This window comes from Phodopus roborovskii, unplaced genomic scaffold (assembly GCF_943737965.1).
Source record: "Phodopus roborovskii unplaced genomic scaffold, PHOROB, whole genome shotgun sequence".
NCBI classification, from domain to species: Eukaryota; Metazoa; Chordata; class Mammalia; order Rodentia; family Cricetidae; genus Phodopus; species Phodopus roborovskii.
In genome coordinates, this window is record NW_026125059.1 from 22220001 (window position 1) to 22239618 (window position 19618).

The 19618-nt window shown below is 42.0% G+C and overlaps 1 protein-coding gene across 1 annotated transcript in view; it reads left to right on the plus strand.

Moving 5' to 3' along the window:
* LOC127225033 (ubiquinol-cytochrome-c reductase complex assembly factor 1) overlaps positions 1-19618 on the plus strand; it is an 84673-nt gene that overhangs the window by 5134 nt on the left and 59921 nt on the right. Inside the window, exons 2-5 of the mRNA XM_051188310.1 lie at positions 3663-3767; positions 11616-11711; positions 12749-12856; positions 18503-18575. Of these exons, the coding sequence (XP_051044267.1) occupies positions 3663-3767; positions 11616-11711; positions 12749-12856; positions 18503-18575 (382 nt within the window). The remainder of the gene's footprint in view (positions 1-3662; positions 3768-11615; positions 11712-12748; positions 12857-18502; positions 18576-19618) is intronic.

Below are 19618 nucleotides of genomic sequence, written 5' to 3' on the forward strand. Positions count from 1 at the left end.
AATTTTTTCCTGTTCTTTTATTTCCTTTCCTCATGAGTCCTGATGTTATACATACTTGGCAAGTTTGATGGTGTCCCATCGGTCTCTTTCTGCTCTCTATGCTGCACAGTCTCCACTGAAACATCTTTAGGGGCATCAGCTCTTTGAGCTCGGTTCTGCTGTTAACATGCCCTTTTTCATCTTAGTTATTGTACATTTCAATTCCAGCTTAAACATTTTTAAGTTATTGTTTAGGCAGTCTTTTGTAGCCCAGGGTGATCTAAACCCACTATGTAGACAAAGATGATCATGGGTTTCTGATTTTCCTGCTTCTGCTTCCCAAGGGTTAGGAGTACAGACGTGCACCCCATGCTTTGTATACCCTAGACAAGACACTCTACCAACGGCAATACACCCCCAGCCCTGGAATTTCCTGTTTGTCTTTCTTTTTTCTTTTTTTAGATTTATTTATTCATAATGTGTACAGTGCTCTGCCTGAATGTTTGCCTATACTGCAGGCAGGAAGAGGGCACAGGAACACATTGTAGATGGTTGTGAGCCACCATGTGGGTGCTGGGAATTGAACTCAGGACCTCTGAAAGAGCAGCCAGTGCTCTTAACCTCTGAGCCATCTCTCTAGCTCCCCCACGTCCCCCCTGTCTCCTTTGGTGATGCTGGGGATTGAACCCTTACACAAGAACTTAACTACTGAGCACCATTTGTTTGTGTGTTTGTACATGTTCTGGTGTGTGCACATATGTGTGCATGTGTGGAGGCCAAACGTCAGTGTCCTTGTTTTCCTTGAGCACTTGCCATCTTCTTGAAACAGGGATTCTCACTGAACCTGGAGCTTGCTGATTGGCTAGACTGGTTGGCCAATGAGCCCTCAGAGATCCTCCTGTTTCTTCCTCCCCAGTGCTGCGATTACTGCCAGCTTTTTACATGGGTGCTGAGGAATGGAGCACAGATCCTTTGCACACCAAGTGCTCTACAGACTGAGCCATCCTCCTAGCCTCTAGCCCCATTAAAACAAAACAAAACAATTTCTTTCTTTCTTTCTTTCTTTTTTTTTTTTTTTAAGATTTATTTCTTTTGGGGTGGAGAAATAGCTCAGTGGTTAAGTGCACTGGATTCTCTTCCAGAGGTCCTGAGTTCAATTCCCAACAACCACATGGTGGCTCACAACCATCTATAATGGGATCTGATGCCCTCTTCTGGAATGCAGGTGTACATTCAGACAGAGCACCCATATGCATAAATAAATAAATCTTAAAAAAAATTATTTCTTTTACATGTAAGAGTATTTTGCCTGCATAGATATGTGTATCACATGCATGCTTGGTGGGATGGCTCCCCTGGACCTGGGGTTACAGACAGCTGTGAGCTACCATGTAGGTGCTAGAAATTGACCCTGGTTCCTCTGGAAGAACAGTCAGTGCTCTTAACTGCTGAGCCATCTCTCCAGCCCAAACAATTTCTTTATTGAAATTAATAGTCTCTATTTGGTGAGACACTGTCCTACTTAATACTGGGGTTTTTGTTTGTTTGTTTTTCTGTTTTTGAGACAGGGTTTCTCTGTATTGTTTTGGAGCCTGTCCTGGAACTAGCTCTGTAGACCAGGCTGGCCTCAAACTCACAGAAATAAAATATGTTTAACTCGCCTTTGTTTGAAATGGAGTCTCTTTGTCTAGCTCAGACTTGCTTGGAACTCATGATCCTTCTGCCTCAGCCTCCCCGTTAGAGAAGTGATCAGAGATGAGTATCGCCATTGCCCAGTTGGCTTCCTCATTTCCTTTGGGATGTAAGGATCTGTGAGTGGCCTTAGAAACACACATAATCTGTGAACTTGTCAGACACTTCAGAAGTCTCTGAAGATTTAAAATTCTACTACCTTTTCCAGCTCACCCCTGACACTCCTGCTCTCAAGAAAATGGGGACTGGGTTTGGCTTAGTGGCACCGGGCACAGTTGTCACACTGCTTTCTGTCTTTAATTTAGAGGAGAGGTAACCCAGCCCACAGTTTGTTATTTTGTGTGGTCTATGACTAGAGGAGCCAAGTGCTTTCTGACTTTGAGTACACAGTTCTTTCCACATGTGCTGTTTGTTATGTGTATATGTGTGTGAGTACAGACACATGTGCTACAGCATCATACATGTGTCAAATCTTGAGAATTGGTTCTCTCCTGTCACACTCAGGTTATCTGTCCACTCATTGAGTCCTCTTGCCGGCCCACAATTAACTATTCTGTTTTATTTATTGATTATTTTTCTTTCTTTTAAAAAGATTTTTAAAAATTATATATACAGTATACTGACTGCCATGTATGCCTGAGCACCAGAAGGGGGCACCAGATCTTATTATAGACAGTTGTGAGCCATCATAAGGCTGTGGGGAATTGAACCCAGGCCCTTCAGGAAGAGCAGCCAGTGCTCTTAACCTCGGAGCCATCTCTCCAGTCCCTGATGGGTTGTTTTTCATGACAGGTTTCTCTGTGTAGCTCTGGCTATCCTGGTAGGTCAAGCTGGCCTTGAACTCACAAGAGAATCGTCTGCCTCTACCTCCCCAGTGGTGGCATTAAAGGCATGCACCATCAATGCCTGGCTTGTTTTTTTAAAAGATGACTCTAGACCTTATTCCATTTATTTATTTATTTACTTATTTATTTACTTATTGTCATGTTTGTGTACATGCTCATGTGTGCCGTGGTGTAGAGGTCCAAAGAATAGCAGCAGGAGTTGGTTCTGCTTCTACCGTATGGGTCCAGGGCATCAAACTCAGGAGGCAAGGCAGCAGCAAGTCATAGTACCAGCCTCTAATATGGTGGTCTCTTTTTTTCTTTTTAAGATTTGTTTTTTAAATATTCATGTGTATGAACATGGGTGAGTCCAAGTGCCAGCAGAGACCAGAAGAGGGCATTGAATCCCCTGGAACTGGAGTTAGACTGTTGAGCCACCATGTGGGTGCTGGGAATCAATCCCCAGATGTGTTTGACAGCCAGCGCTCTTAACCACTGAGTTGTCTCTGCAGCGCCTCCCCCTGTCCCCCAATATGCTGTCTTAATTGGTTCAAATCTCTACTAATGGTTCTACCTCCAGTATTAGAATAGAAGGACCTTCAAGGAAAACTGCTCTCTTAAATATGCATGCGTTCTGGAGATAGTTACCTGCGTTCCAGTAAAAAGCTGCCAGTTACTAACTTTGTGACATTGGGAAGTTGTTGATACACACACTCTTTGTATGAGTAAGGTAGTAACAGAACACTTAGGTCACTCAGTGGCACTCTGATGATTGGTTCCTTTACCAACCAGTCCTCTGTTCTTAGAGTCAAGTCATTAGCATAAATTCTTAAGTTTGAAAGTGGCTGCTATGAAAGAAAAAACACTCATGTCCGAATCCCAGGAAGTTTAGGCTCTCTTGCCTGGAGCCAAACTTAAAGTCTGAATATGTATTTCTTCTCTCCCAACCCCTTTTGAAAAAAGGTCTCACTATGTAGCCCAGGCTGGTCTGGAATTCACTATGTAGCCCAGGCTGGCTCCACTTCTGTCTCCCAAATAGAGGAATCAAAGGTGTGTGCCACGGCCCTAGCCAAATATGCAATTCTTACAGTTTTACAATGCCATAGGTGTACTCTACTCTACATATGGACTCTGATATAGATGCCTGACAATGTTTTTCTTTTCTAGAGGAACCAGACTAACATCTCCCAGTGGGTTCCAATATGCAACCAACTGGTATCAGTATCTCCTACTCAAAGAAAGTGGGACAGGACTCTTTCCAGCGCTTCCCAGGTAAAGTTTGTTCTTTTGGTTGGTATGAAACCTTATTTATGTGCAAGCCACATGTGTAATGGAAAAGCCCCATGAGACAGACCACTGTGGGTCTCTGTGGTATTGGTTCAAGATGGGTTATTTGAGTGTCCAGGGTGTTGCTACTAAATACCTCGGCAGTGGAACTTAGCGAAGGTTACCATGTCACAGTCTGATAATTTTTACTGTCAGGTGCCTTTCCCAGATATCTTAGAGTTATCTTTCAGTTTTCTTTTTAAAATTATTTTGTGCTACTTTTCTTTGGGTAACAAAGTATTTTCTTTTCTTTATGAACATAAAATCCAAGATACAATTATTGAAGGCCTTAGTTTACCATTGCCCACATGATATATTTCGATGTCTTAAACCTTGGGCTCTTTAATGGGTTTTAGTTTCTTAATTTTTATAAGTCATATAACACTTTTTGTTGGTTTTTTGAGGTAGGGCTTCTCTGTGTAACCTTGACTGTCCTGGAACTCACTGTGTAGACCAGGCTGGCCTCAAACTCACAGAGATCCACCTGCCTTTGCCTCCCAAGTATTGGGATTAATGGCATACACCAACTCTGCCCTGCTTAGTCATATTTAATAGTATTAAAGGAAATCAAATCATCTGTGACTTTAAATCTGAAAATGTCAATATTTTCATCTCTGTTGGTTTTCTTCCAGACTATGGGAATGTGTAGATATTAATTTTTCCCTTAAGTACCCTGACAGGGTTGGGTTATGGCTAAGTTCCTTGCATGTGTGAGGGACTGGCTTCAGTTTCTAGCACTGAAAAAAAAAAAAAAAATGTCAAGTACCTTAACAAATATCAAATATATTCAGAATTATATATCTTGGTGCCTTTTCACTTACTAGAACAGACGTTATTCATGTTTAGATAGCCTTTATTTGCTATGGAAATTATAAATTATTTCCTTTTTTGGAGTTATAGGCTCTAATTTACTTAGCGTGTCCCCCCTCCCAATAGGCCTGGGTGTCCCAGATCTAGCTAGCCTTCAATTTAGAGCTCCTTCTGCCTCTCCCTCCCAGTACTGAGTGCACCACCATATCCTGCAGACTTTTTCCTTATTTTTAATAGGGAGTTTAATCACCCTAATTATTGATTATAAGTGTAGTCAGCTTACTTTTTTCACGTAGCTTAAGATCTTCCGTGTTCATTCATATGTGGCATGTAACAGGATTTCTTCTTGTGAGGGCTGCCCTGATGTTCCATTGCATACTATACTGTACTTTTTTTAATCCCTGCAATTCATTGGATGTTTGGGTTGTTTCCACTTCATTTGTTGTAAATAATGTTACAGTAGACATTGGTGTGCAAAAATCTCTCTGAGACCCAACTCTTGGATATATGACCAATTTGGATTGCTGAGTGATATGATATGATGGTTCTTGACTAATAATCATTACAGTGCTCTTCCCTAGTGTTGATTTCCTCTTTGTGTCAGTCTTACCTTTATTGAGTGAGGATTTATTTATTGAGATGGGGACTTTCTTTATAGACCAGGCTAACCTTCAACTCAGAGCTCCACCTGCCTCTGCCTCTGCTGGGATTAGAGGCATAGGACATCACACCCAGTTTTGTAACTGCTATTTTTATTACTATATAAGCTCATACTGATTGAGTAAATCCTCACTATAAAGCAAAAAAAAAAAAAAAAAAAAAAAAAAAAATATTGCCCTAACCCACCTTTCCCAAGTTGTGACCTCTCCCTTGGTTTCAGTCTCCTCATCTATGAAGTGAAAAAATTGGCCTGGGAGACCTCTGCAATGTCTTCCAGCCCCAGTGTTATTCTAAGTTACTCCTTAATTCTTCAGTTGCCTTTTCTCCAAGCTAAACAACTTCATTTTAACCTTTCCACCAGGACCTTTTATTCCTCCCTTTGATCAGTCTGTGGTTCTTTTTTGGACCTCCTCCAGGTTGTCCTTCTCTTTGAACAAAGTAGAAGAGGGGAAAAAAAAATCTACCTAGTTTTTATTGAGTACTGATTCCATGCCCAGAATGGTGTTGAGCAGTGGGGCAGAGAATAAAAGGAGCGTAAGTGGGCCGTGAGACACATGGACCCTCAGCATCCAAGGACTGTTTGAACCTGTGTGTCCTACTCCTGCCCACCGCACCGTGCGTGGGAGCCCCTTCCTTCCTTCCTTCCTTCCTCCCTCCCTCCCTCCCTTCCTTCCTTCCTTCCTTCCTTCCTTCCTTCCTTCCTCTCTCTCTCTCTGTCTCTCTCTCTCTGTCTCTCTCTTTCTTTTTTTTTTTTTTTTTCCAGACAGGGTTTCTCTGTGTAGCTTTGGAGGCTGTCCTGGGACTCACTCTGTAGACCAGGCTGGTCTCGAACTCACAGAGATCCACCTGCCTCTGCCTCTGCCTCTGTTGGGATTAATAGCATGTGCCATTACCACCTGGCTAGACCTATATGTTTATATTATATATTATCCATCAAAGTTTGTACATCTCTTTTGCTGCATATATGATTTGGTTTTGGTTCTCAAAGCGTTTGTGAGAAAGCTGGAGCTTCGGCCCACGACTCTGTATGTGTAACTTTACTGTGTCAGGTTCCTCAGCCGCCTTCTCACCACTCTTTCTGCCCTCTCCTAGGAGGGATTTTCTGGTGATTCCAGGTCATTGTTTTCTGTTGTTTATCTTGCCTATTCCAAATCTTAATGATTTTTGGGTGTTCTTATTGGGATATAAGATAAGTGAAGGAAAAAGCACAAATCACAAGGGTACAGCTCAATGAATTATTAGAGTAAACATACCTAGCATCCAGGTCAGGAGCAGAACAAGAGCTGAGGCTGTAAGTCAACTGACATTGTGAAACTCTGTGCTCCATGCACAGTGGCACATAAACCAGGTGTGTTGTCACATGCCAGTAGTCCTAGCACTTGGGAAGTGGAAGCAGGAGGATAAGAAGGTTATCCTCAGCTACATAGAACATTTGAGGCCAGCCTGGGCTACCTGAGACTGTCTCACAACAAAACAACACATTACTAGGATTGCAAAAGTTTCACTGAGTAGCGGTGGCACATGCCTTTAATCCTGGCACTGGGGAGGCAAAGGCAGGCAGATCTCTGAGTTTGAGGCCAGCCTGGTCTACAAAGCAAGTTCTAGGACAGCTAGTTAGGACTGTTACACAGAGAAACCCTGACTTGAAAAACAAAACCAACAAAAAGATTGTGGAAGTCTCTTTGATCCCCTGTTAGCTACTACCCACACCAAGGTTAGCAAATCTTTACCTTGTATTCTGTAGACTGGTTTGCCTTTTAAACATCTGTCATCAGTCTCTTGTGTTTGCTGTCATTCAACATTGTTTGGGAGATTTAATAAATCTGTTCTTTGTAGTGATGGTTGACTAATTAATTCTCATATAGTATTTACTTCTTTGGTCCTGGGGCTTGAGTACACAGTATTTCATTATATGGCTATGCCTTGGTTCATGAAGCTCTTCTGCTGATGGGTTATTTGAGTTGTGTCTACTTGGGACCTTACGTGACATTGCTGCTGTGAACGCATGCATACACTTCTGTTGAGGTGGGAATGTAGAATTCCCGAGCCTTACTTGCTGGGCGTTAATCTTAACTAGACACTACCAAATACATTTCCAAGTGGCACTTGTACTTTGTCCTCACACGGGCAGTGTGTCAGCGCTCTGGATGCCCTCCATCCTTCCTGACCCCGGAGAGTTTTACTTCTGGGGGTGACATTTTCAGTGGCACTTGGTTCTGGTTTTCTATGTTAAACTCTTTTTTGTTTTCTTTTCTTTGTAAGACCATGAGCTCCCAGAGGACACAGATTTATTTCTATCCCCAAGCCTGTGTGAGGGCTGGCATATCTTGTGTTTAGTAGAGCTTGGATAAATGAAGCATGTATCTATAGTGTATATGTGGTCAAAGATTGAGAGAGGGGTAATAAAAAATATTGTGCAAATGGAGAATTTGTTTTGTCAGCAACTATTTACGTGTCTTCCATGTGCCATGTATGAAAGTTCATTCTGATGAGAGAGGCTGTTCTTACTACCATGTGTCTTTTTTGACAGCTGTGATGGAAAATAAGCAAATACTTAAGTAAATACATAATTATGCATTTAATGAGTACCATGGAGGAAGTAATAGGCTACTTTTTGGTAGAGAATAATGGGTTGTCAAGAACCATTTTTTGATGAGGTAGTTGGGTGGGGGCCTCTTTGAGGACTGGGGTGTAGCTCAGTTGGTGCTTGTCCAGCATGTCCTGCATTTGATCCCCAGCACCACATGAAGTTGGGCACTGTGGTACATGCCTGTCGTTTCAGCACTTGGGAGGTAGAAGCTGGAGCACAAGGATTATTCTCAGCTACATAGCAAGTTCAGGGATAGCCTAGGTGACATGAGACCCTGCTTCAACACAAAATGAAAGGAAACCAACCAGGAAAACAAAAACCAGAAACTTTGAAAAAGTAATATTTTGGGCAATTTTGTTTATTGCTCTCTCTTTAGCTTGAAAAAGATGAAGAATTGAGGGGTTCAAAGGCTGGTTTTGAAGGAGGCAAAGGCAAGGATGGTGGTCTGCAGAGTAAATGTGTGCTTATAGATGGGCAGGGGCTGGGAAGGTGCGGCCCTGACACTTCACAGTGTAGCACAGTACAGTAGAAGGGATCTGTGACCACTGTGGAGCTGTGGGGACAGAGAAAGACGTGCAAGGGACACCAGCGCAGGAGGAGGCCAGCACTCCTGCTCAGGCTCCACTCTGCATTCTTGGAGACAGTTGAAGTGCTTTGTGTTCTAGATGGGCCATTACACTGATGTATGTGATGTCATGGGAGGTGTTCTGTGTTTAGTCTGTATTTCACAAAGCCTGCTTGGTACTTGAGAATTAAAGCATAAGTGTCCCCGGGCCTGCAGAGGAGTTCTGACTAATCTTTTAATATCCTTGTTTGGAAAGAAATACAAATAGTACTAGTCCACAATGAGAAACTATTTTTCCTTTATTAAGATGAAACAACTAAATCATTGTTAATTCCATTTAGCCCTCCTCTTTTTGGAATAAACTAGAATTGAAGGATTAGCCCTCTATTCCTTCCCATTTTTTAATTTTATTTTATAATTTAATTTTTTTTTTTTTTGCATATAGAGTATTTTTTATTTAATTTTATATAACAAAGTCCAATTAAATGAAAACAAACATTTATACACAATATTTGGGAATTTGGGCGTCGTTCTTTCCAAACTACTTCCTGCTGGTAAGGGGCGCTGTCTTGGGGGATTCGAAGAAGATTCAGATATCCTAGCTGTAGTCTGTAGGGCTGTTTTGTCCAGCTGTTTGGAATGTAGGATCAGCTTGTACTCTGTTTCAGGCGGTCTGGTGTGATCAAACCACATTAGTCTGGAAGGAATCCACATCTTTTCATTTTCTGTGGAAACAAAAATAGAAATACTTTTCCCCAGTAACTTGTTCTTCAACTTAAATTTTGGAGTCAAAGCGGTTTTTTTTTTTTTTTTTTTTTTTTTTTTTTTTTTTTATTATTATTATTTTACATGTCGATCCCAGTTCCCTCTCCCTCCCTCCCTCCCTCCCCCCAAGCCCTCCCTCCCTCCTTCCCTCCCTTTTGCTCTCTCTACCCTCTCCCATGCACTCTAAACACCCTCCCCTCCCAACCCCCCACCACAATACAATATGTAGGGGAATGCCATCCAGTTGGGGTCATGTAGATCTGACAGGTCCTGTGAAGTAGGGACTAGGGCTTCTCTCCTATCTCTAGAATAAGGCAGTTATCCCTCCATGGGGGATATGTTTGCAAAGTCCTTTTGTGCACCAGGGATACATCCTGGCTCCACTGTCTGAGGTCTCTTAGACTGCTCAGACCTTCTGGCTGAGACCCATATTCAGGGGAGTCCGAGTCAGACCCCTGTTGGCTTCCCAGCTATCAGTCTAGTGGCCCTTAGCTCCTCCTTGTTCAGGTAAGCTGTCTCTATGTACTTCTACCGCATGGTCTTGTCCTCTCCATCTGCTTCTGGGTTCTAGTTTGACTCAGTGTTTATGTATGGGTGTTTGCTCCTGTTTTCAACAGGCATTAGTTGAGGACTCCATGGAGAAGTTAGTTGTTGATCTCACTCTCCGGGAAGGGCATTTATGATAGCCTTTCCACGGAAGCTGAGATTGTTAGTTGGGAGCAGTCTTGTAGTTCCTTCGACCTTTCTTTGTGTTCAACTTTATCTTCAAACCAATATTGGCTCCCTCTTTTATGTTCTCTCTCTCTGTCTCTGTCTCTCTCTCTCTTTCCTATTTTCCATTCCTAACCAGGCTCAATCCTGGTTTTTTTTTTGAGACTGTGCTGGGTAGAACTCACTGTATAGACCAGGCTGGCCTCAAACTCAGAGATCCCCCTGCGTCTGCCTTCAGAGTGCTGGGATTAAATTAAAGATGTGCTTCCACGCCCAGCTCCCAACCACCCACACCCCTCTTTTAATTAATTTAAGGCAACTAAAACATTACTGGAAATTTGGACACTGAATTCCCAAATTTACCCATAATTCATTCTTCCCTTCCCTCCTTGCCCACCGTCTTTTGTGGCACAAGAACTCAGACTCAAGGTCTTGCCCATGTTAGGCAAAGGGTTCTACTGAGTTACATTCCTAATTTGCTACCCACAATTCCATTTTAACCAGATAACCCTTCCACTTCTGTGTGTTGTTTCCTAGATTTACCCACACACATTCATATTTTGTTTGTAATTTTACCTATGCTTTTAAAATTTTTAAAAATGTTAAAAATGGTGTTTTTCATGTGAGGTGCACTTCCCATGCTTCTCCTGTTCAGGTCTCACCATAACCCAAGTGCAGCAAGTTGTCAGTGGCCACTGAGCTTTTAAGTGGTAGAAGCAGTTTAAAAAATTTCATATTGTTTTTATTAAATTTAATTTTATGGTCATTGGTATGTTGTCTGCATGTATGTCTGTGTGAGGTTGTTGGATTTTCTGGAACTGGAGTTACAAACAGGTGTGAGCTGCCATGTGGGTGCTGGGAATTGAACCTGGGTCCTCTGGAAAAGCAGCCATTTCTTTAACCCCAAGTTTTTTGTTGTTGGGTTTTTTGTTTTGTTCTCTCTCTCTTTCTCTCTCTCTCTCTCTCTTCCTCTCTCTCTCTCTCTCTCTCTCTCTCTCTCTCTCCTTTTTTCCTTGAGACAGGGTTTCTCTGTGTAGCCCTGGTTGCCCACATCTGTCCGCCTCTACCTCCCAAGTTCTGGAATTAAAGTGCCCCACTACCACCTGGTTGCCCCAAGTTATTTTGTTTTTTAGTTTTTTTTGAGATAGAGTTTCTTGGCATAGCCCTAACTGTCCTGGAATTCATTCTGTAGACCAGGCTAACCTCAAACTTACAGAACTTTGCCTGCCAGCAGTAACAAATTTTAATCTTAAAATTGATGCCCCCTCTCCTACACCTCAAACATTGTCAACATTTACATGGGACTCACTGCAGTACTTTCTTTTTCCTGTTATCATTTTACTTCTCTGAGTTGACCCAGATTCAGTCTGTATTTCTTCAAGAATTAATTAATTAATTTTGGGACTTTATTTTGTTCTCTGGGATGGTACTGAGCTCACAGCAATCCTTCTGCCTCAGCCTCCCAAAGATTGTAAGTGAGAGCCATGACATCCAGCTTCGTGTATTTAATAGATAGTTGGAGCACCTGGCATGTCCCAGACACCACCCTGGCTGCTCATCTTGGCTCCTCTCGATGGTCCTCACCAGAAGTTAGGCAAACAAGGTTGGGTAGAGCCAGCCAGAGGAGCACCTCTTGGGCTAACTTTGATAAGTCATGCTCAATGTCACTCACATCTGTCTGTCCATCCTCCAGAGGCCACAGATGAACCAGTCTCGAGTCTGGGTGGAATCAGAACACAGTGTTGGAATGGACACACAGCAGAATAGGAAATACCATACCACAAGTAAGGTGAGTGTGCCCACTGCTTAGACTGCCTTACATGAGTGCCTTATGTGAATCTGCAGGGTGAGGTTCGGGGAGTTGTAGGGATTTACCCAAGTTTACAAAGGGCGGTGAGAGACAGACTGATTGACTGTGTGAAGCCTATCTTGTGAGCTTGTATCCTGTTTCTTCTACTGTAGGCTCTTGTCTAGAAATTCAACATTGTTTTAGGAGAAAACAATGTTTATGGACTTTGTACAAGTTTAAGACAGTCATAAGTCTTGCAAGAATTTCTTACTGGGTGAACTCTCTACCTTTCTTTATTGAGGCATTGGAGCAAGTTTCCCTGGGATTTTTTCCCCCTTGTTCCTCTCTTCCCCCCTCCTTTCCCCCTTTCTCTTTTTCCTTGTCTCTTCCCCTCACTCCCTTCTGCCCATCCTTTGCCCCTGCCCTTCTATTTTTATGTGTAATGGGCAGTTTGCCTGCCTGTACGTCTGTACACCAGGCTTGCACATGGTACCCTCAGAGGCCAGAAGCAGGCATCAGATCTCTTAGAACTAGAGTTACAGACAGTTGTTGGCTGCAGTGGGGGTGCTGGGAATTGAACCTAAGTCCCCTGCAAGAGCAGTCCGTGCTGTTAGCCACTGAGCCGGCTCACTCTTTCCATGTCACCTTTATTCTCGTACCTCTAGCTTCTTCTTTCCTAATCGTGGGGTCACAGGCATCACAGGCGCATGGCTACTGAGGGCCTTTTTTTGTAATTTGGAGGACGTCTGTTAGATACCATTTCGGATATGTTTGCACACCTAGGTGAGGGCTCTGAGTCTGGCTCCATGAGAGAGCACTTGCCTAGTATGTGTGAAGCCCTGGGTTTGATCTCCAGCACTATACTAAAACAGAACAGAACACTCAAAGCAAGTAAGCATGCAAGCAGGTAGAAAAAAGCAAGTCAAAATGCAAAAAGAATCTAAGCAATAAAAAGGTCCTTAGAAGGAAGAAATAAAAGCACTCTGTTTAGAAAACTTCTGGTAACTAACTTGATTTCTTTTTCTTTGGTTAAGTAGCTTCCTACTATCCAAGATTTCCCGCAACCTGTTGAGGAGAAGGTTGGTCCCTTCACGAAGATAATAGAAGCCATGGGATTCACTGGACCTCTGAAATACAGTAAATGGGTAAAGACTTTATGTTCCTTTGGATCTATGTCCTTCAGTTTCATAGATTTACTTTAAAGCCTCTGATTTGAGAAGTTCATGCATTCTTATGAGAATTTCTCAAGAATGCATTTGTCTACTCTCTAGCCAGATTTATGTATAGGTAAGACCAAAGTACTCCTTCAGCCCAATGCCTTGGAAGTGTCTGCAGCTGCTGGCAGGACAACGTGAGGCCCAAGTTTTCAGGCCCTTGCATTTAGACGAATTTAAAGAGACATTCCAATGGGTCGGATTCTTTTTTTTTTTTTTTTTAAAGACAGAGTTCCTCTGTGTGGCCTGGCTGTCCTCATGCTGGTAGACCAGACTGTCCTCAGACTCAGAGATCCCCCTGCCTCTGTCCCCCCAATGCGTTGGAATTATAGGCATGCAGCACTGTCTGGCTACTCTTGTTTTAAGTTAGTTCATTTTCCCAACAGTTCTTATAACAGCAAATACAGGTTTCTGTCTGCAAGCTTTTGTACACAAATTCTAAAAAGTCAACATTGATTACAACTTTGTTGATAGGAGCTTTCAAATATATGGAGAGACTACAAATGCTAAGTGACAGTGATATTCTTAGAGACCCTGCAGTCTCTGCTAAATCTTCAAGGAAATAGTTATTTCCTTTCTTTCTTTTTTTTTTTTTTTAATAATTATTTACTTTTTAAATTTCATTTTACATTCCAACCTCAGTTCTCCCTCCCACTAGAAATAGCTAATTTTATTAAAGTTTTATATTTATATGTGTAAAATTCTTGACAATTGATGAATTAATATATTTGATTACTAACCAGACCTTTTCTCCCTGTTTTGAATTTTAGTTTTGTTTTGTTTATTTTCTTTTGAAACATGGCATCATACTATATAGCCCAGCCTGTTCTAGAACTTGTAGCAGTCCTCTGCCTCAGCTTCCCAAGTGTTAGGATTATAGGTGTAAACTATCATGCCTAGATTTTCCTCCATATGCTTTTTGTTTGTTTGTTTTTCTAGATAGGGTTTCTCTGTGTAGTTCTGGCTGTTTTGGAACTAGCTCTATAGACCAGGCTGGCCTCAAACTCGGAGATCTGCCTGCCTCTGCCTCCTAAGTGCTGGGGTTAGAGATGTGCACTACCACCCCTGGCCCATTTTTAAACGTGTGTGTGTGTGTGTGTGTGTGTGTGTGTGTGTGTGTGTGTGTGCGCGCACGTGTGTGCGTGTGCATGCATGTATGTGCACGAATGTGTGTATGTGTGTAGCCACATGTATGCCTTGGGGAATGGATGGAGGTCATAAGGCAGTTTGGAAACTCTTTTCTCTCCTTCCATCATGTGGATCCTGGGCGTTGAATTTAGATCATCAAGCTTGGTGGCAAAAGCTTTTATTATTTTCTGAGCCATCTTGTTGGCCCTTCCCTCTATTTAAAAAGAAGTTGTGTCGGGCAGTGGTGGCCCATGTCTTTAATCCCAGCACTCAGGAGGCAGAGGCAGGTGACCTCTGTGAGTTCAAGGCCAGTCTGGTCTACTGACAGCCTCCAAAACTACAGAGTAACCCAGTTTTGAAAGCAGCAAACAATCAAACAAAAAAAGTTGGGATTATGACATTTGTAATATAAAGCTTAAAGTATGTGTGATGTTTAAAAAGTAGAAATTAAGTCATGAGTGGTGAATGTGCCTTTAATACTAAATGAATCTCTGTGAGTTCCAGACAAGAATAGCCTGAAACTCACAGAAATCCACCTCCCTCTGCCAAGTACTGGGAATAAAGGTGTGTGCTATCCTGTCCCCTACCCCCAATGAAGAGTGGAAGGGAAATAAAGAACGGGAAGAAAACTGTTTTACTTATGTCTTAATAATGGGGTTCCATTTGGTTGTTCCCGTGTGCTTTGTCTATCTAGTCTTACGTTTTTGTTAATGATTCCAGAGGGCAAATGGCCACCATTTGAAGGATTATGAGACCAGTGGGAGAATTCTCTCATATAGCTTACTTAGCCTCTGAGTTTTCTTGATTCCCTTTGTTACTTCAACTAAATATTTGCATTAAAAAATCTTTTATGATGTGGCAGTTTTTATAGCCTTCATTTTAAAATCTGTCACATCAAAATATCACAGTGTGACATTCTGGTATGATTTTGGTGGGGAAATCTAGTGAGGACTTTCCATTTTAAAGGTTTATGTTAAGTCCTTTTTAGTACTGTTAACTCAGAAGTCTGTGGTCAGATACTTGCATTGGCTTGCACTGGCAAAATTCCTTGCTTTTTGTATTTTCACATGTATTTGCTTAGGGAACAAAATGTTTACTTGTCTACTGATGTTTATGACCTACCTTTTGGCTAATTTTTCTTGGATGTTTTTGTGTGTAGATTCCTGTAGAATCATATTTAGACTTTGTTTCTTTGGATCTAGTAGGCTCATGCTAGTTAATCAATAGACCGTAAAACAATGTTCCTAGCCCTATATTTAAGATTTTAAGTGTAGCATTTTCTTACTTATTTGAGCATCCTAAAATAGCTTTTCTTTGTTTGTTTGTTTTGTTTGAGACAGGGTCTCTCTGTGTAGCCCTGGCTGGCCTGGAACTAGCTATGTAGAACAGACTGAACTCAAATTCACAAAGGTCTGCCTACCTCTGACTCTCAAGTGTTGAAAGTAATTATAGATGTGCACCACCATGCTCAGCTTGGGAATGACCTTTCCCTCTTCTGTTTACATAGCAGTATCATGTAAAAACTAAAGAATGGTTGAAGAAAACCATGAATGGCTTCATAGGTCTTTAATCCTAGCATTTGGGTGACAGAGACAGGCAGATCTCTGTGAGTTTGAGGCCAGCCTGGTCTACATAGACAGTTTTGGGCTAGCTGGGGGATACAGCAAACACCCCACCACCACCACCAAAGAAAAAAGAAAAAAATAATTGAAAGAGAGATGCTTAGTATAGAAAAGAGAAGGCATGTGAGTCATCTTAGTGCTGAGGGACAAATGAACGATGAATGAATGAAGACATGTTCCCTGAGGTGCTCAGAGCCGTGGATGATGAAAACCGTACAGTAGGATGGGGGCTTATGAGGTTGTTCTTGTTGGAATTGGGGCTCAGATTGTTGAACATCAAGACTGTTGGAAAAACAATTCCAGCACAGAACAGATAAATATAATTTCCTGTGCAGCTCTCACACAGCGTTAGTACAATCCTCTTACTCCGTTCGCGCCTCATCTTGTTGAAGGGTACACATGTCCCGGCAGGTGGGAGAGCAGGCCTAGGTGTCCCTGTCATATAGACAGTGGCTTGGTGAAGTCTCCCAAAGAGAGAGTGAAGCAAACATGAAGTCATTCAAAGGACTGGAACAGCTTGTGTTGACTGAGAGGAAATTCAGTGTGCCTCCTTGCCTTCGCTCACATTAACACGTGGTTCTCAAAGAGGCTCTTTCCAGCTGTTACCTCCAGTGTGACAGTCCTCAGGGACTTGCTTCAGAGATTTGTTCAGGAAAATGGCTCACCCAAGAATAAAGGTTTGGCTTTGCTACAAGAAAAGTGAAGAACTCTACAACGTTTCTGATTGCCACAGTGTGAGCACTGTATAAAGATGCCAGCCAGTCTGGTCAAGTAGTCATTATTTGTAATGAGTGCTTTGTCATGGATATCTTTCCTAGGGCAGAGTGATGAGTTGCCATCTAAGAGGGGTTTATGCAGAGGATCCAGAAGGAAACTAAAAGTATGGTGGGGAGGGTCAAGAATGAAGTAACTAGGAATTTTAGTTAAAATTATACATTTGTCTGTAGTTAACCTGGGTCATACACTGTACCATGGCAGGAATTTTTGTCCTTTTCGTTTATCCCTCACCATAGCATTAAGTCTGTGGCAGGAACTCAATTTGGTATTCAGTGTTGAGTGAACCTAAAAGGAGAGAAGGCCTACTGGGGTCAAAAGTGTCAGGATAAGGGTGTCGTTAGGCCAGTGATGGTGTAGATTGATGCTTTCTGTTCCCTGGTTACACTTGTTCATTTGTTTGTTTGTTTTGTTTTGTTCTGTTCTGTTTTTGAGGCAGGGTTTGTGTGTGTACCCCAGGCTGTTCTGGAACTTGATTTATAGACCAGCCTGGCCTTGAACTCACAGAGATCTGCCTGCTTCCACCTCCCAAGTTTTGGGATTAAAGGTGTGTGCCATCATGCTTGGCTGAAGCGTTCTTGATGAATTTTGACGGGCAGCTCCCTCTCTTTCATCCCTTCTTTGATTTGCCAGTGTTGGGGTCAACTTTGCATTTCTGCATAAATCTCTTTGATTGTGACGTATTATATCTTAACTCTTGATGGGCTCTATTTATTTGCTTTTATTTATCTTAGAGATAGGATGTCATGTAGATGAGGCTTGAACTTCTGATCCATCTAAGCCTCTTAAACACTGGACTTTCAGGCACGGACCATCACACCTGTTTGTTTAATTTTTCTTTTTGTTTTGCTTTTGTTTCAGTTATTTATTTTTACTATGAATATAAGTATTTTACCTGCCTGTATGTGTGTTTGTGTATCTGTGCACCACTTGTGGGCCTGGTGCCTGTGGAGGCCAGAAGAAGGCATTGGAGCCCCTGGAATTGGAGTTACAGGTGTTTTCTTTGAGCCACCACGTGGTTGCTGGGAACTGAACCTGGGTCCTCTACAATAGTAGCCAGGCCTCTTAATTGCTGAGCTATCATCTCTCCAGCCCCTGTTTTTAGTTTGTTTTTCTTTTTGTTGTTTGTTTGTTTTGCAGTCCACACCATAGTCTGGACTGATCCTGCTCTGTAGACTGTACTCATCTTGAGCTCTTTGAGTGCTGGGTTGACAGGCAGGAGCCACTGGGTTCCCCTTGCTCTGTCATTGTACAAGTCTTTTGTTTCTATATTGGTTTATTTAGTTTTATGATTTTTGTATTACTGGCTTGTTCTTCAGACCAACTCAACTCTGTAAGAATGGATTTATAATTTTTAGATTTGATCATAAGATGTAGTGTACATACATAAAATACATTAAGTTAGTATAGGGCTTAGTTAAAATACCACTCATTAAGGTCTGAGGGAATTAAACTTTTCCTTTAAAAAGGTGTATGAATGTTTTGCTTGTGTATAAGTATGTATGTGTACCACATGAATGCCTGTTACCTGTGGAGGCCAGAAGAGGATGTCAGGAGATTGTGAACCACGATGTGGGTGCTGGTCCTTTACAAGACCAATGAGTGCTCTTAACCGCTAAGTCATGTTTCTAGCCCCTAGAGAAATTTCTTAATAGTGAGTACTAGGTACTCCATATTTAGTGCTTGAGGCATAGTGAGAAGTATTTCATATTTATTAATGAATTTTGCCTATGTACACAGATTCTGTGAGTGCAGAAGACGTGCCTCACCCCCTCCCCAATCATAGACTAATTAGTAGAGCCTCTGTGCAAAGATTAAAGGATTTATGTATTTGTTTTTAAAGGTAGAGATGGTGAACTGAAGTACAGAGCCAGTCCCCAGTCAACGTGGGCTGCTTGAGGTCTGGTCTCTAAAACAAAACAAATAGCATTGCCCGCAGATAGGTTTGTACCCCTCTTTCTAGCTGAAGAGATGTGAGATCTGCAGTCCATACCTAATAACTCCAGAGCGTCCTTGGTCATGTCTTGAGTTTGGTTTTATTCTCTTTGTCTAGAAGATTAAGATCGCAGCCCTGCGCATGTACACGAGCTGTGTGGAGAAAACTGACTTTGAGGAATTCTTTCAGAGTAAGTGACTCTCCATTGTTCTGGAAGGAAACCGTCCACTGTTTATTTTTGTGGCTGTGGGTTTTAAGTTTTTTTTTTTTTTTTTTTAAACATTTGTGTGTGTATGTTGTACCTGTTAATCTATGCATGTATAGCCCAGAGGTTCACCATGGTGTTATCCTCCCAAACACTGTCTACCTCCTTTGAGACAGGGTCCTTCATTGGCCTGGAGCTCACAATTAGGCTATGCTTGATGACTAGTGAGCTCCAGAGACCCTCCTGTCTCTGCCTCCCCATTACTGGGGTTACAGGCACAGGCCACCATACCTGGTACATGCATTTTTACATGGGTTCTAGGGATCAGGCTGAGGTCATCATATTTGCACAGCAAGCACTTCATAGATGGAGCCACGTCTCCAGCCCTTGAACTTGCTGTGTGGCTGAGGATGACCTTGAACTCCTGATCCTACTGTCTGTCTCCCAAGAGCTGGCTGGGTTTATAGGCTTGTGTCACCGTGCCCTGTCTTAGCATTTGACATGGACATTTTGTCAATCATTTCTCATTTTGTGTCTAGTTTTTTATTGTTTCAGTTAATTCTGAAATAAATTTCATGATTTGTAGTCAGACTTTCCTTTGGGCTGCAGCTCACCTATTAATTAGGAAAGCTTGGCCATTAGCTTAGGCTTGACCCATTAGCTCTTGTAACTTAAATTAACCCATATTTTTATTAATCTATGTTCTAACATGTGGCTTTTACCTCTTTCCCATTCTGTGTGTCCAATTCATTCAGCATCTTGCCTTGATTATCTCTTCTGCCTGCTTGGAAGTCCTGCCTGCCTCTCCTTCCTAGCTATTGGCAGTTCAGCTTTTTATTACACCAGTCATAGCAACCAACATATCTTCACACAGTGTAAAAATGTTCTGCAACAATGATTCTTCTTTTTATTAGAGGGTTATTGGTCTCAAAGGCTTATATAATTTTATTACTTACATCCCATTGATAAATTGCTTTCCAGAAGGATTTTACTGTAAACTATAATTATTAAAATGGTTAACTAAAATA